This window comes from Labrus bergylta, chromosome 1 (genome assembly GCF_963930695.1).
Source record: "Labrus bergylta chromosome 1, fLabBer1.1, whole genome shotgun sequence".
NCBI classification, from domain to species: domain Eukaryota; kingdom Metazoa; phylum Chordata; class Actinopteri; order Labriformes; family Labridae; genus Labrus; species Labrus bergylta.
In genome coordinates this window covers 19,884,538-19,902,948 of record NC_089195.1, presented here as the reverse complement: position 1 = coordinate 19,902,948, position 18,411 = coordinate 19,884,538, and the positions used below count along the sequence as shown (strand labels likewise).

Genomic DNA, 18,411 nt, shown 5'->3' with positions numbered 1-18,411 from the left:
TTTTTGTTCATAGGTTTTGTCATGTGTGGTAAATGATTCAAAGTGTTTGTTGCCATATATTGACCACAAGATTACATCATCTCTCCTTCAAAAACACAGTAAAATGTTTTATGTGTTTTAATTATAAATAATATTATGGTTATGTATGTTTTCATTTCACTTTTTTATTTCCGCATATAGCTTGTTTTTTTTAAGTGTTCAGAGTTTTTCAGTTTGATAAAAGCATATGATCCTGATGTTGTAAAATCAACGAGTAACCATGTTTAATAATTGTGGTTATGGTTTTTGACAAAATGGAGCAGCCTTTGTGACTGATGTTTCCTGTTGATGTCACTTAGCAGCTTTCTTTATCATCAGCTGTCCCCTACCACAAGTCTCAACTCAGTCGACCCACATCTAATCATAGAATTAATTTAAAAAAAATGTTTTTACTGAATCCTTTTTTTATTAACCTGAGCAGAATAGTTTCAACTTCATTTACACATCTATAATCTTTGAATTGTTTTGAGACTGAACCCTCGTCCTCTGTAAGTTTGAAATGTGTTAAAATCTAGTTTATGTCACTGAAAACTAAAAAAAAAAGGTTTGGGGTCAGCTTGGATGTATAGTTGTTATAATGGATTTTAATAATGACAGTTTTTCACTGCAAAGCAATATCAACTATGCCACATACAAATCTAAAACCACTTGAGCTGCATTTTCCACTTTAATGGTGTCTAATCATGAGCTTAGTATTTCCCAACTATTCCTATTACTATTTCATTGAAATATGAAGGACAAAAACTCTTCTTCTTTTTTAGGTGTCGAGTTAGATGAGAAAATAGTTATTTTCTGATTTGAAACTGCAGATTTGAAACTGCAGTGTACGAATGACCGATTACGACAGACACAGTATCAAACATCAGATATTCGAGGGACCATTCAGGTCAACATGTGCTGCTACAGCAATACAAGGAGCATGGGGGAAGCAAGGTGTAACTACATATTTTCATTTTGCAGGTTAAGTTTCGTGTCAGAGATTTTGATCAAAAAAAGTCAGTTCATCGTCAATTCTCCTATGCTACAAAAATGAACCATGCATGTGTTATTTCATTCCATTGTCTTCAATATTCTTTGTCCAGGAGGCATTTTCTCCACGGTCTCTTTACCACATGGATCATTACAATTAATATTTACAGTTGAAACCCTCTTTCATGTCAGTCGTCATGGCCCATCAGTTTTCTCCTAACTTCAAACATTTAGTGCTCAAAGCTATGAGATATACCACCTTTTAATCTAAAGTATGGGTTGCTCACTTCAAAAAGCTGGGTCCTACAGCACAACTCCCATAAAGCCTCTTAATAGAAAATGCTGTGAGACCATCTCTGTCCACATTTTTGTAATCTCGCTGCCCTAGTTTATAATGCATGTATTTTGTTACAAATTTCAAGTCTCCAGTGCAGTTTTTAAAAAGCTTCATCCAAAGCCACAGAGTGGATTATTCAACCATTTTCTATCTCTCCTGTGACAAGTTAACTCTTCTTTTTGTGTAAACTTTTAAAGTTTCCATTTTGAAAAGAGGTGTCCGTGTATTTCTGACTATCCAGTACATACCCAGTTTGTTCATGCAGCTGTGCAGCCTGGTCTCCAGCAGCAAAACCCTCTGCTGAAGCTCCTCGTAGTCGTACGCTCCCACCTCTTCTTGGATGGATGCCAGCATGATTGACAGGTTTAGAAGCTCCATTCGCAGAGTGGACAGTGTCTGCAGGTCCAATCTATATTGATCCACCACTGACAGGAGAGGGCGCAGCTGAGACATCTGACCCTTTAACTCCTGTGGGAGAATGACAGAAGAAGAAAACTTGGAGTTTGCATTGATTTTGTGGGCAAAGGGTTAGGTCGATGTCTTATTTCTTTGCTTAATGACCTGCTTAATGACCTCTACATGTTTTTTTTTTAAATAAATAGCCAATCTTTATGCTGAAGGTCTTCTTTGCCTATGTAGAAGGTAAGAGTAATTACAAAATGAACAGCACGTTATATTGGCAAAGCTTTGAAAATAGACATTGAGATCATAAACTTACTAGAAACAAATCTAACGTGGTAAAGTCGACTGAAAAGTACGGTCAGTTCCTGTACTGATTTTATATAGTCCGACACCTTTTCTGCAAGCATTTGAGCTGCCTCATGTAAGAATGCAGCATAAGGGCACTCCTGCATTGGCTTCACAGTTAGAATCAGGGGGCCTTTGACACCGTAGAGCATGACATTTTAACTGACTGTTAATTAAATTGAGTTGGCCTCCATAGTACTGCACTTAAAGGAGCAATATGTAAGATATCTTCTGTATCTTAAAAATCATAAAATGACCTTACTATGTCATCGCACATTGTGTGTGCTCGCTTCTCTGACAACAAAGCAGCAGCCAGTCTGTCCTCCTCCTAAGTTTCGATTTTCGATCCTGAATGGTCTGTATTTGTTTAGGCCAGAGAAGCTAGGCAGTTTTAAGGGACCCCCACACGGACGTTTTGGACACCCCTCACTTTGTAACAGTGTGTTTTTTTGAAATTGCAATAAAAATAAAGTCATTATTATAATTATCTTTGTTTCTAATGTCTAATATGAACTCTTATGTGGTTAAGCTAATAATAGCATTAACTCTTTTCTGTTTTAGTTCAGGGAACTCGATTTAAACTACTGCTCCTTCAGACAGTCAGGGGTCAGGGTTAATGTCTTATCAGGGATAAGTCAACTGATTTAAAACGAGGAAGTAATAGGAAAAGCTGAGTTGTTATTGAAACATTTATGTAGAATAAATGTTACTGGTTGGTTTCAGTTCTGTATGTTCTATTCTACTCACTATTTGTTAAATAAAAAGTATAAAATGTTCTTAAAATCTCAACAACAACTGAATCATTTCTGCTATCAATTTATCTTGAGACAACTTCCTTCCTTCCTTACAACAGGCTCTTTCAGAAAACACACACATATACAGGCACAATGTCACAGTTATTATTGTCCTATGAATTCATTTTTATACTTTTTGGACTCGTTGCCCATATTGGGTCACGTTTTGTTGGGGACCATGTTTCTCTCTTCTACTAAATTATTTCTCCACATTTGACAGTTGAGCTGCTGTGTGTCATGAGTAATCGTGTCTCCATCTTCTTCACATCTCTGAAGCAAAGCCGTGAAGAAGAGACATGAGCGAGAAAAGCGAGGAACCACATTATCCAAATGGAAAGCAGAAAACCCAGAAAATGCTTGGGGGACTACATATCCCATCTGGCCTGGGAATACTTTACAATCCCACAGAAGGAGATGCAAGATGAAGAGGAGGAAAGTACGTCTGGACTACTTAGAGCAGTCTGCTGGCCCAGAAAAGCAGCATAAAATGGAAAGACAAATCTTTTTCTGTTTGCATTCTGCCCCCCCCCCCCCCCACCCCCTCCCCCCCCGAAAAGCCTATTCTTTGAATGAAAATTGATCTTTGAAAATGGAAGGAAAGATGGAAGTGCAGGACTTTTTCTTGGATCAATATTTAGTGCTTGAATTATATGTGGAGCACAGCTGTGTGTTGCAGCAGAAGGACAATAAATGTTTTTCCCCTAACCCCTTTTATTTCTCAGTTTCTGCACGACACTCAGACATCATTTCTTCTGAAACCCCCCCTCCCCACCACAGATACATTTACCATGCAGAGAGAAGAGTTGGATTTGATACTGAGACGGGGAACGGATTAAAAGAAGTGTCAAAAGCAGATACAAAAATGCTATCATCTCCTCAGAACATCCCATACCCCCACACACAAACACAAAGACACATCGAGGAAACAGGCTTGGCAGCCAGTCAAACACTTTGTGTCTAATCCCTTCGCTGCTATCCTCAAATCGAGACCTAAATACTTTTCTGACGTAGTTTGGAAAGAAAGCAGTTTTTTTTCATGGTTGACCTTAAATAAGGCCATTCTATCCACATGGATCGCGACAGGCATGATTAATATCATGGAGAGCTCATTAATATGTATTGACATCAGCCTTGACTAAATGCTGAAAATGTCACGGCACGTTAAATAGTAAACACTTTACCTGACTAATCCCTTCCTCACCATGTCCCCCCCCCCCCCCCCTTCTTTATCCTCACCTCTCTCTAATCTCTTCCCTCCTGTTTCACTCTTTTATCTCAGACCCTCTCTCTCCCTGCCTAACCTTTACATCCCCTCCTACTTCACTTAGCTCTCCCCTCTCATCTCTTCCACCTAGAGGGGAGAATGATAATGTGCAATGAGACATTTTTTTCCCTTTTTCTGGAACCATCAATCAATCCATCTTCCTGTGTGTCTTAATCTCGCAGTTTTACCTCATCTTGTTCTCCATCTCCCTTGTCTTTGTAGCCCCATGGGATGGAAATACTGTTTAGTTATTGATAAACTTAGCGTTACTGCACATCACATAAATATTCACCAGTTCTGCCTCTCAGAGCAGAGGCAAAAGATTATGACTGTGAAAACCCCCATGGGGCATTGAGCATGCCCACACACACACACGCCAATACACAGTACACACACACACACACACACACACACACACACACACACACACTAAACTAACTGCAAGAAAATATAAAAACAGACCCCAGAGTCCATGATGTCTCCTGCACAGATGAAAGGCAGAATGAGTTTACGGGAATGAGGAAATTCTCTCTATTTTGAAAAGTACTGTAAGGGGATAGTGTGTGTTTGAGTGTTTGTGCGTGTTTGTGTGAATAACTTATGGAGCACACATCCTCTTCTTATAGCAAGCACATTGCTTTTTAATATTTTGTTTATTATTTTTTAATGTTAAGTGTATGAGATTTGAGTGACTGAAAGTTTGTTGATGTTTGCAGTTGTTGTTTTTTTTAAAGCTGACTTGTTTGTAAAATATTTCAGCTGTACAGTATATAAAATTAAAATGTAGCCTGTTAGTTTTTAAAAGTGGAGCCAATGCAAAAGTGCCCCAGAGCTACCTTTTATAATAGCCAGCAAAGGGCAACCTCACTTTTTAGGTTGGGTTTTTACAAAACTTAGTCTGATTGTGACCGATAAAGTCTGGAGTCTACTTTGCAGTTGATTTATCTCCAGTGTTTTTTGGTTTATTTCCAGATAGTATGGCAGCTCAGAAATAGCACATCAAGCAAACACAGGAAACTACAAGCTGTGAATTATTAACGCCCTACTTAAACTTCAGTACCTGCAATCACTGTCTGTGCACTTAAGGGTACAACGATCAATACTCAGAACTGGGCACACGTCCATTAACCTGTTAATCTTCAATTATCAGCGTTCATTTTTTAAATACATTTTTAAAGTGGAGGTTAATTTGGAAAAAAAACAACTCTCAAAACCTTTAACTTCTGGTAAATCTTTAGGTTAACGTCCAAACCTGGCCTGCTCTTACATTTAAGATGGCTCGAAGACAACCTGAGCAAGAGCATACTACTACTACCTCTTATACTTCAGAGAGCTTATTGAATTATGAGCCATCATGGCGACTCTACCCAGGGACGCTTTTACTGTGAAAAGCTGCTTGACCCACAGTACATTAAGGTACATGTGTTTTATGTTAATTCCAATAACCTAATGTCATTAAATTCTGTTCAAGCAACTTTACTGTGTGACCTAAATATGCAAAAACTTTCAACTAAGTTTAGCCCACTTCAAGAATGGGAATTTAAACAAAAATCACAAATTGCAAAATGGATGTTTACTGTCAGACAGACACACAAGGTTTTCAAAACAGTGTCATTAGAAGTGCTGAGCTGTGTATTACAGTCATTAAACAAGCAGTGTCACAGCTGATTTAACAGTCACATCCTCATGCCTCATATCCACAGCCTTTAATTCTCTGTAGCTCTTGAGATAATCTTCCTCTTGCCGGCTGGTTTTGTTGTTGGCACAGATGCCTGCCAGCGGCGTCGTGGCGGAGAACACCGAGCCTGATCAGATTAGTACTCCTAATTTAAGAAGTGAAATGGATTTAGATTACCCTCAATAAAAGGCGATACTTGTCCATCAAGGTAATCTTATCTTCCTGCCTGTGAATTCAAAACACAGGCAGCGAGCTGGAAATACAGATGTGTGGTGTACATGTGCCTGCTGTTAATATTTGTGTGTCAATATAAAGTAAATTTCCTCATTAATATTGAAATCTTTTCTAAAGCCCAGACACATTTATTTGACAACTCATAGTCTTAATTTGAGCACTGATGTTGCAGTTTAGCTAGCACTGTAGAAGACTGTGATGCGTTTCACAGCGGACATGGGGACAGTGAATTGACAGCTTCAAGACAAATTTTAGCCCCCTCCATGAAGATGCCCGTGTGTCTGAGGGCAGGCAGGAAACTCCAACTTGGCATGCGTGAAATCAATGTTTTCACACCAAAGGTTATGTGTTCCCTACAGCGACCATCTTGAAGTGTATGTGTGTCTCGCTGTGTGTGTGTGTGTGTGTGTGTGTGTGTGCGTGCGTGTGCGCGTGCGTGCGTGCATGCGTGTGTGTGTGTGTGTGTGTGTGTGTACCTGCAGGCCCTTAGCCGTCAGAGTGCGAGGGTTGGCAACATAAGTGTGTAGACGTCCGTCCACTCCTCTCAGCAGCGGCTCAGAGTCTCGGAAGTACTGCAGGTCTCTGGATGTCCGCAGGTCTACCACCTCCATGGACTGACTTACATTTTGAACCTGACACACACACACACACACACACACATACACACACAAGCAAATAAATACACAACAAATATTATGAGTGATAATCGTTATCTGCCAGAAATGCTGATGAGACAATTTTGGCTGTTGTCTGATTTCTGATTTCTGCCACCTGTTATTTGGCTCCAACACCTGTTGTTTTCAGACTAACATGACTGTGTGGTTAGGGAACTATTAAAGGGATGGTTCACCTATTTGCAAGACAGACACGTTTCCTCTTATACCTCTCGTGGTATGTTGCCATGATGCAACCTGTTTCGTTATGATCGGCCAAGGAGCTGTCTATCTGTCAGTTTCATGTATTTTACTTAGAGGAAACATTTAATTCAGAGGTTTTCTCAATCATAAGCATGGTCCTTTTTTCTTAGATTATTCCACAGAATAAAGAGGGATTTACTTTCATCGTGACAATATCATCTTAAATACTTCATGATACTCCTGCCTGCAGGTATTTTGTCCGTTACAAATCAGGATTTAGAGTCTACAGCCTAGTCTAGATATTCCGTGTGGCTGTACAGCAGGGCTTTGAGCTTTTAGGGATTGTTTGTCATTTTTCAATCCTGCCAGGGAATGATTGCACCTTTAACTGCTATATGATATATTCCATATGCAGACTGTCAGGAAACCACTGACCCAGTATTTGGAGCTCTAAAGCTTTCATATCCATTTAATGAGTGACAGACAAAAAAGGTGTTTTAACCACCCTCCGCTTTTTCAACCTCAGGCGTTGAAAAAAGTACAAAAAACTGCAATTCCTCAAGTATCCACTTGAGGATGACTGCTGAAGTGAAGGCATCTCCATTAGTCCCAATGTTAAAATGTCTAATGTTGCAGCAGATACGTACAAAGAAGTTTACAGCCAATTACAAACATTTGTAGCAGAATCTATGCTCTCATAGATTATGATTGTATTTTTTTATTTTGTTATATATTTTCTGAATTTACTGTGTTTTCTTTTACTTTTGTGTTTATTCTATCTTTTGTATTCATTGTCTTTGTTTTTTATCTATCTCTTTTTCTTCTTTCTCTATGAAAGAAATAGTATTTTTCATTTGATCTTTTTCTGAGTTAGATCCTAAAATAATCCCTCTAGGGTTTCATACCTCTCCTGCACATATCTAAACATGTTACTATATATATATATATATATATATATATATATATATATATATTTCCAATACAGCGACCGCTATCAATGGGCTGCAAAACGTCTCCTCAGAAACCAATAGGTGACATCTGAGACTAAGTCCATGTTTTATACAGTCTATTACAGATCTATTTGGGTTTTTAATGCTTTTATTTAGAGATAAAAGAGTGGATAGAGTCAGAAATTGGAGAGAGAGAAAGTAGGGAATGACATGTGATAAAGGAGCCATAGGATTCTAACCTGTGCCGTCCGCTTGGTGGACCTTGCACATGGGGGGCATGCACTAACCAATAGGCTACTGTACCCTCTTTTTTGGAGTTTGGTGCAGTTGGTGGCCTTTAAAGAACTACAGGCTAAATCAGCTTAGTATGTCATTCCCTAGCTTCGTTTGAATGCTCTAGCCAGTGAAAAAGAGAACTCAGCTTTTTAAAATCAGCACAATTAGCAAAGTATCGGTATACCAACATGCTTTGATAACATACTTTTAATTAACTGGAATCTTTTATATCATGTTAGCCATTTTAATTTTTTTCAAGTTTTAGAAGTATTTCTTCAGAAAGCAAAACATTTTCCAAATGTTATGTTTGACCAGATGATGGATCTAGATGAAAACAGCGCAGCTATCAGAACGTACCGTACCCTTTAGGAACATGAATATCTGTTGCCAAGTTCACAGCAATCCATGTAATAGTTTTCAATATTTACACTATGGACAAAAAATGTTAAGAAGAAAGATGAAAAGTGAAATGTTTCACCAACGTAATTTCTCCATCTGGGGAGCAGCAATAACTGCTCAAAAAATTCATGGCAATCCATGGAGCACGTTCTGAATATATATCTGACGGCAGAAAACAGAGCTACATGGCGAAAATGACAGTTATTCTGGCCAAAAATAAACTAAATAGAACAAAAACAGGACGTACTGTGTTTCCAAGTTCTACTTTTCATGCCAGAAAGTAGTTCCACTTTAATCCATTTACAGAGAGGACTGTGGATTATGCAAAATAGGTGAGATAGTTGTTCTTGAAGGCATATTCTCTTCTATTTATAGGAAAATGTATGATTTCTTGAATCTGTAAGCTGCCCTGACACAAAATCTTTTACCAGAATTTAAAGATAAAGAGGAATCTCTTAAGGACAGAAGACTAACATTTTAAAACAAAACTGAGAGGTGCAAGAAAACATGTTTTTGGGCTGTGTGTATTATGATTTTCAAACCACAACAATAGTCTTAACATCATGAAGTAAAGTGAAAGGGATATTTCTCTTTGAATGGGCCTCTGATTAGATCCATGTAAACATGACAATAAATCCTACAGTGTTTACTGCTCTAAAGAAACACACAAAGACGCTTCATCTCATTAACCACCTTGAAATATAACCCGATACTTTAAATCGCTTGAAAAACAGGCATGAAAGAAGACTTCCATTATGAAAATGACCCAAATATTCAGAAGTGGTATGCAAACAAACCAACACTCAGGAAAATAACCCACCCACACATCTCCCTCTGATACATATGCTGGTGAGGCCGGAGATGAGAAGCACACGTACAGACACACATGCGTTCTCACACTTTCACATACTCACACAATCACTGTCAAAGCAACAAATAGGTGTCACTTTCACTGAAACACTGAGCTAATTAAGATTCATCTTTACAGACGCCTTAAGAGCGAGACCAGAAGAGAAGTAGTTATCGCAGATATTGTTCATCTACCTCTCTTGTTTCTGACTCTTTCTGTGAGAAAAGAAGAGGATGTAACACCAGCAGAGAATGGTAAAACAAGGAGTTATAATCCTCATGATTGCATCATTGATGTGCTGTGGTTGTGTTTTTCTTTGGTGAGAATACAGGATGAGTATATCCTGGTGTGTGAGCCTTTGCTGAAGTGCATACTATGGAAACATTTTTGGAGGCCTGATGGTGTTCAATAATTCATCAACTTCTGTCACAAATCACGTTTATTTTCTGTCTCAAGACGCATATATACAATGAGGAAAATGTGCTTACTCTGCCAGATTCAAGTCTGCACATAAACACACAAATGCAAGCACATTAAAGCGCACAAACACTTGCATACAGAGCTGCGTGCTGCATATAGAACAAAATGTTTCCTCCCACCCCATCTGTCAGTGATTCCTTTGAGTTTAAACTCTTTTGGCAAGTTGAATGACTGGGAGTCTTAAGAGGATACAGCTACTGATGTATCAGGAATACATCTGTCAGTGAGACCTCAGTGTGTGTCTCTTCATGTGTGTTTCTCCAAGTGTCAAAACAAAGAGACAGTCCAGTGAATATTTCATTCCAGTACGCTGCCTTTCCCCCCGCGCTGCATCACAATGCTGACCGCTGAAACATGCAGGGATGCGCTCAAGAGCCAGACAAACAAACAAAAACACGCACACACACCTGTTCAGTCAGCAGGCGTAGTTGTCGACTCCGAGGGTCTCGTTTGCAGAGGTTTCGTGCCGGAGCGACCACCGTGCAAACACACCTGCCATCAGGATCTGAAGCCGTGCTGTACACCTGCCAGCCCTCCTCCGAGCCCGGATACAAACCCTGCACAAACACACACACACACACACACACACACACACACACACACACACACAGAGGCTTCATGTTAATATAGTCACTGCGGGTATACATGTAAGTTGTGTACTCAAAAGAGAAGATCAGCAATGTTATACATTCAGTTAAGTATTGTTTTTAATTACACATGATTGCAATTTCTTAGTCTAATTTCCACTTTTTCAGGGTGTCACCTGCAAATTGCGATTTTAGTCTGATCCAATTTTATTTCTATAAAGAAGTACAATTAAAAGCAAAAACATTCTTGTAGTAACTTGAATACATACATCTCACTGCAGGCCAAACTTCGTAATCACACGTTCCTAAACTAAGATTTAATAATTTTAGTGTCTGTATGGCTACTGAGTAGTGTCTGCATTGCTGTGAGCATGGCATGAAACGTGCAGATAGTACATGGAAATCGGAGATTGGCACAGAATGGATATATTGTAGAAGAAGGCCGGTCTCGGATCATGGACAGGGAGACCAGGGGTCTCGCTTTGTGCGGGACTGCACAGTATTTTCATCTCCTATCCCATGTCCCTCACATTGAGACGATGTCCCACATTTTAGTTTTATTGGCTCAAGTTTTCCAAAGTGCAGGAGAGTCGACTTTCTAAAACCTGGGTTTTCTCAGCTGCTGTGAACAAAGTAAAAGAGAAGGTTATCACCATGGCTTGCCAATCAATTCATCTACATTTAAGGTCAAGGGCTCGCCAACCTGGCCCAATCAGAGTGCCTACCTGTATGTTAACTTCAAGTGCCGCAAAACAAAGACAAAAGCTACCAGGATGCACTTTTTCACAGAACATGATGGAAACTATGACAAAGAAAGGCAATACAGGTAAAACAAAGTCAGGGGAAGTATTTTGTCATGGGTGAAGCCAGCAGAGGGCAATTCCCAGAATTTGTTGCAACCTTTGTCAGAGTTTTTTTTCAAATCGTACATATAGGAGACTCACTGCATACGAGATCCTGGCACATAAATAGAAATGTCTATGGATGATGTATCTATAGATACACTCTTCCTGAAACCAAAAGAGAATTGCTCAACAGATAAAGTAACAGTAGTTTAAAATAAATGTTCACCCCACTGTGCAGCACTCACAATCATACAGGTCAGCAGACTGTTGCAAAAAGAAAATCCTGTGGATGTTTAAGAGCAGCAGCCATAGTTAGAGGTGCTTGCCCGTGCCTCTGTGGAGATGTGAACAACCTGCATAGTGTGACCAATTTTTCCCAAATGACTGCGTAATGGCTCAATTGCCATTGCTCTGCAGCACAGTTGCGATGCATTTAGCCCTTTTCTTTGTCTTTGGGACTCCTTAGCACAGGTTTAGAAGGTGCAAAAGTGGCACAATACTTTTTTATAATCAGGTCCTCAGTCTACATAACACCCATGGCTGTAGTTTTCTCTTCTCTAACCAATTTCTAGCATTTGCTTCATCTGAAATACTGGAGTCTGTGTCCCCTTCCTTCCCGCATTGTGAACAAGATAGGACAAATATCCACCAAATGTGCTTCTATCATGTGCAAACAGAACATGCTCCATGAGTATGAGGGTGTTATGGAATAATTTCCATGAATTACATCCCTCAGGAGCTGCCTCCCTTCAGGCTGCACACTAACCCTGTAGCCCATATGCAGTATGTTGAAATGGGCTCACAGCATAGGTAGAGGATTACATTAAAAGGGACACTTCTGTAGGAATCTATTAATAAAGGCTGGATTGTCATAGGAAGACGACCATGACAAAGAAATACATTTTTTAACATTTAAAAAGGCAGTCATTTGTGCTTTCAAGCAGGAAGAATAAAGGGAATCTTGTAGTTATATTTGTTCTTCTTGCTTGAATGTTTCATCTATTTTTATCTGTGTCAGATGCTTTTGTTTGGTTACTTTGGTATAAATCTGTTTTTGCAACTGTTTTTCACAAGCATCCACTGAGTCATTCGATTGAAGCAGTGTCTTTAGTACATTTTCTAACAGAAAACAGGCCAGGCTGTTTTTAAGCGGGTGGACAAATATTTTCCTTTTAACAATGTTTCTATTTCCATCCTGCTGGCAATTCTCAGCAGGGTTTCAGGAGCTCTTGGCAAGGCACATATTGTAATTTAAGTGTCCATCTAGGTTTGTAAGAAGATGAGCGCATGCCCTTTTTGTATTTTTATTGAACCCAACTGCACCATAGACATCTGTAAGTAAATTGGATATTTCTCGTTTGCAGCTTAAATCAGCAATGACATATCCCACAGGTCTGCGTCCAGGAAAGCTATCAGCAGTGCTGGAGACATTCCACCCTCATATCCACAGCCAGAGCTGCTGTTCTCTCCAGCAAAAAGTTACCAGCTCCCTAGAGTGTCCAGAAAACTGCCCAAAAAAAAATGATATCTAACCAACTCACAGTGCACACTCAAGCACTACTCTGCTTCTACTCTCACCAGAGGCAATTAATTCACTAATTAAATTCACATTTCATTAGGGGATTTTTACGAACAACTGATTGAACTAATTTAACTAACTAATGTAAATATACTTGAGAGGACCAGCCAGTCACGTAAGAACAGGCAGAGAATCGGCTGATTCCAATCACCAGCAAGTCAAACGATCCCTCTAATTTATGAATAAAAAATATAAAGCGGTTGTTTAAAGAATTCTATTCAATTTTATTTGTAGAGCGTATTTCATACAAACATAAACTCAATGTGCTTTACAGAAGACAAAAATAAACAAATACACACACATACACTCACACACACACACACACACACACAAAGATAAACTAGCAGCCAAAGGCACCAGAGAAAAGCAATGTTTTAAGACCACTCTTAAAAGAACCTAAAGTTTCCAAAGACCTCAGGTCAGCGGGTAGTTTGTTCCACAGAATGGCACCATGGTGACTAAATGCAACTTCACCAGATGTAGTTTTGACTTGAGGTAAATTCAGCAGACCCATACCTGCTAATCTGAGGGATCTGATTGGACTGTAGTCAGTGAGCAGGTCAGAATGATATTAAGGTGCCATACCATTTAATGCTTGGAAAAAGTAATATTTTGAATTTGATTCTGCACTGAACTGGAAGCCAATATAGATTAAGAATAGGTGTAATGGTTTCTATTGTCTTTTGTTGTGTATGAAGATCTTTGTGTATGTTTACTGCCTGTAGCTACACTGCAAGCTATCTGAGAATAGGCAAATTACAATTGTTGTAATGGAAAGCTGATAAGTTAGCATTTAGCAATGTTGGCATGGCTACGTTCACGTCCGTCATATTTGCTGGTTTGAATCATGTCCAATGGCTGAATATTGTCCACTTCTAAACTGATCTGCAAACTGTCATGGCGTGGGGAAAACACACCTGCTCCTCATTCAATAACATACCGAGTCAACCAAAACAACACAAAACATAAACATATAGGTAGAGGAGAAGCTCTCTACAGACACAGTCACCACCACACATATATGGAGGCCCATAAGTGATGATTAAGCAGCCTTGCCTTTGTCTTTTATTTTTTTAGGAAAAACATCGACTGACTCCGCCTTCAAATATGGATGATATGTAATAGTTTTGTCTAAAGCTTTGACGCCCCAAAGTGGCCAATGAACAGGTTTAAAATCTGGCTTCTGAAATAACACAACTTTAAATTTGAATATAATTTGAAGAATGAATTCAGATCTTGTTATTTCAGGCATACGGTCTGAGTTTTACATGAAAGTTTATTTGAATTGCAAAATCAAGCATTCAGTTTCATTCTTGGTTTAAACATTCAAACTGCAATCATTTGGTTTCATGGTTTTATTTCACACACACACACACACACACACACACACACACACACACACACACACACACACACACACACACACACATTAACTGTATACAAACATATACTGTATATTCGTATACACATTTATACATATATACATCTAAAAATCCCCTGTTTCCTTTTTTAACTTTTTGGGTTATTTTTGAGCTCATTAGGTAGGGCTGAGGTGACGTAAATTGTTCCCTGGGGTTTAAATGTCCAACCAGAGTCACAACACATTAAATGAGAGCACAAGTGAGCTCATTTTGGTGCGATTTAAGCAGGTCTTCTGCTTGACCTACTTAGTTTGAACATTTTAGAACAATACAAAGGAATGGCTCCATGCCTGCGCACCAGCCTGTCACAATATCACTGAGAAGCTGCCCTATAAACCCTGAAAAAGAGAATTGACAGAGGAGGAAGCTGGGAGGATGGCTGCACAAAAGGAGGTGCAGGGAGCGGAGGTGAAGGCCTGGAGGGAAACATTAGATAAATCAATCAGCTGTGTTTGGTGTGTTAACCTTGAAGTCATGTTGACAATGGAGGTGAAGGGGGTAAAAGGGTTTTAAACAGGAAGACGTGGTTAGGATGAGAATATTAGCATTATTTGGGTCGAATGCTCGATGTGATTTAACAAAGGAGGACATACGGCACCTAAGGGCTCATGTCACCCGACGGGAGTCAGATCCCCTGGTTGTGATCAGTACAGATACATAAAACTAGTAGTGAGAAGTACATTTCTGCAAGAATTGAACAGATAGGGTCAGTGCAGTGGCGGTAGTTAAATACTTAAATTGTGTAACAGGTTATTTTAGACACTAGGGTCTCAATCCAAGGTTTCATACTCATCTAGGTAAGGGGCCAGTTTTGCAGAATTGAGTCCTCATTTGGGGCCAAACCTATTCTGCCACCATCAGTATGACTCAACACATAGATACTGTATAGAGGGCAGGCTGCTAGCATTTTATTAATTTTTTTTAATCAAGGGTGTCAAACTCAATCACTGATTCATTCTTAGGTCTAACTCAAAGGACCAAACAGGGTCAACATACACTGGACAACAGACCTGAATGACAAATTAACTTAACTGCTCCTGAGACATCTTATAGAGTACAAGAAAAATGAATTTAAAAAAAATTAAACAAGAGCTCAGATCTGCTCTTATGACCATTTGCCCGAGCCAGACGCTTGGCATCTTTTCTTGTGCGACTTCATTAATCATTTGTGTGAGGATTGAGTTGTTGACACTTTCAGGAATAAGTGCAGGCATGGATTAGTGCAGTGATATTTCTCCTGTGTGAAGAGTTTCTCACCTTCACCACAGAAAAGTTTCTCAAACATGAATGTCCTTCCAAACATGCAGAGCATTCGAGCAGCCTATAGAGAGCAGAGAGCTAACAGGGAGCTGAAGGGACTGCAACAGCAAAACAATGCCCGGCTTATTATGTTATGTTAATGAATGTATTAATAAATAACCTTCAGTTTAAAATCAGCGCACTGAATAGATGTTGGACATGACAGGTGTAGTGAATGACAAAGTAGCTGAGCTCCTGTGACAGAGCTCTGTGTTAACACCAGACAGGTGAGGTTATCTAACTCACAATTACATCCAGCCATCAGAGTGACTCCTAGCAACACAACAGTTTAAGATTTAAGAGATTCTCTGTCCATCATCCTCTGAAGCAGCAAGAAGTAGCAACATTGCACCACTTACATCTCCATCTGTTCCCAGCCAGCGCTCGTCTCTGTTAGTGTGTGTGTGTGTGTTTGTGTGTGTGTGTGTGCGCGTGCGTGTGTGTGTTTGTGTTTGTGCGTGTGTGTTTGTGTGAATGTGGTTGCTTGTAGGCGTCTGCTTGCATCAGACTGTGGGCACTTTGCTGAACTTGCAAAGTACAGTCACATAGCAGCTGTGAGGTGCCTCTCATGCCAGAGAGCTAAATCATGCAAAGCCCAAAGCCCGCACAAACACACAAACACAAAAACACACACCCACATACACACAGCATACACAGAGTTAAGATACCTGTGTATGCATGTACACGTTCAGGGGGGTTTCTAAGGTGTTGCTAGGCCAACAAATTGCTGGCTATCTCACGGGTGAGTCAGCTTTCCCCAGAAGAATCATCCCAGGAAGTCATCAGGAAAGCAATCCTGTTACCCTTCTGTTAAGAAATTGTACCTGTATGTATGTTTTGTGTGTGTTTGGGTAGCAGTTGTTGCATTCTGTACATTAAAGCTGTCAACATTTCCATCCTTAGATACTTTTTCATAAAATGTCTTTTTAAAACAATATAATCTGCCTTATTTTTAAGAATCAGGATGTACCAAAGTTTTTTTTTTTTTTATTATTCAGCCATATTTTAACAACAAGGAGCCACAAGCAAGAGAAAGAGAGAGAGAAAAATGTGTTCAGGAGTTTGCTTGCAATATGTGGGAATAATTATTAATAACAATTATAATAAACTAATACTCGGTGCAAAGGACTTATCTTTTTGTTGTGGTGGTATCCAAACAGGTATTGAAATCTTTTTTTTTTGTACAATTTTATTGCACTTCATTTTACCGTTCTGTATTTCTAGTTTGTAAGCTTATTTTCAGAAGATAAAATATTAAACTTTGTTTGTGTGTAGGTGCATTTACACACTTTTATCCTGCTATGGAGTGGATACCAAACATCCATCCATCCATTCATCTAAATTTACAATTCTGGTTAATGTGACAACCATACTGAATACATGTGTTCCTTTTGATTCATAAACAAAAATGTTGTGTATTTATCTTTCAATATTTTTGTTATATACCATCTGTGACATACTGTGCTCTATATTCCAATAATGTTCTAAATCTGTTCCTCCTTTTTTTTGTCATTTTCTTCTTTGTTTGTTTTCTGCATCAATGAGCTAATCAAAATATCTGCTGCATATTGCTGTACATTTTCCTGATTGTGTTTAGCACTGGATGTGACTTTCCCTTTACAGTAATTCCAGATTGTGTTGGAGGTGTTTCTTAGCAATTCAAAAGCAGCAATTTCGCTCTTATTAGTCACATTCAAAAAAGCGTGCAGTATGTGATTACACGGATAGAACGTGGTGGCTGGTGTTTACAAAACAGCTGATTGAAGTGCACACTGAAAGAACACAAGATAACCCCAGCTGCTGGGTGAAGAAAACAAACCCTCTGTGCTTTTAAACTGACTCCTGCCTACACATTTTAGAGAATCTGAAAAATGTAACTTATTGTGTCAAAAAAGGCAAATTTTCTTTTGTTTGTGAGTGTGTCTATATTAACAGAATACATACACTGACGATCCGCTCATGTGTGCCATCGGGGGAGATGATGGTTCCATTGAGTCCGACCAGCGACGGCAGAGTCTGGGACATCCAGTTTGTTACCATAGCCATGGTGCTGAGCACCGCGCCAATCTTTAACATGGGAACGCTCATCCTGATGCAAACACATCCACACACAAACAAAAAAACAGAGACTCTAGCTGGCTTTCACACACAGTCCAAACTCTTGACATCAGTCATGCTAAAAAACTGCATGTGCACAACATGATGCTACAGGTAAAAAAAATTAAAAAAAGACCTTCAGGAAGAGTTTTAATGGTCTAGAATCCAGAGTCAGAGTTTGATGATGTAGCCACAGCAAGTCCAAGTCCCAAGTCCTACACTGCCACAGGTAAGAGAATAAATCCTGGAGCATAAAACAGTCCAGATGCCTCCATGTGCAGCAACAACAAGTCCAAACATCCACAGTCTACAGGCTCAAGCTGCAGAGGATACTCCAGCAAACAGCTGGTTAGATCCTACTGAGCGGTGTGTCTGCTTGTGTGTGTGCATCTCCTGGACTGCTTCCTTCGCCTGGCAGTAAGACGCTGTGGCTGAGCCAGCACTGCTCTCTCATTTATCCACTAACTCTCTGCCTCACCCTCCCTCAACCCTCTGTTTCTCCTTCTCTCTCTCTCTCTCTCTTTAGACATACTAAAATCCTCTTAATTCATTCATGAAATGAGCAAATTCTCCTCTTGAACATTCACCAAAATGAACAAGCAGATAACCTTCCTCTTTTTCTCCTCTATTTTTTTTGCTCCCTTTCAGCTTTTTTTTGCTCTCCACTTACAGTATTTCCCTCCATTCATCTTTATCTAAATGAGAGAAC

At 39.4% G+C, this 18,411-nt stretch overlaps 1 protein-coding gene across 2 annotated transcripts in view; it reads right to left on the bottom strand.

Moving 5' to 3' along the window:
- Positions 1-18,145, bottom strand: part of LOC109991283 (noelin-2-like) — a 30,949-nt gene extending 12,804 nt beyond the window's left edge. The window contains exons 1-5 of one of the 2 annotated variants that reach the window (XM_065955955.1): positions 17,839-18,145; positions 17,550-17,694; positions 10,282-10,431; positions 6,539-6,694; positions 1,594-1,813 (exon numbers count right to left, since the gene is read on the bottom strand). In XM_065955955.1, the coding sequence (XP_065812027.1) occupies positions 1,594-1,813; positions 6,539-6,694; positions 10,282-10,431; positions 17,550-17,693 (670 nt within the window). In that variant the 5' untranslated portion in view covers position 17,694; positions 17,839-18,145. Of the gene's footprint in view, positions 1-1,593; positions 1,814-6,538; positions 6,695-10,281; positions 10,432-17,549 lie in introns of both variants that reach the window. The other variant, XM_065955951.1, reaches the window with a different exon arrangement.
- Positions 18,146-18,411: the final 266 nt, after the last annotated feature.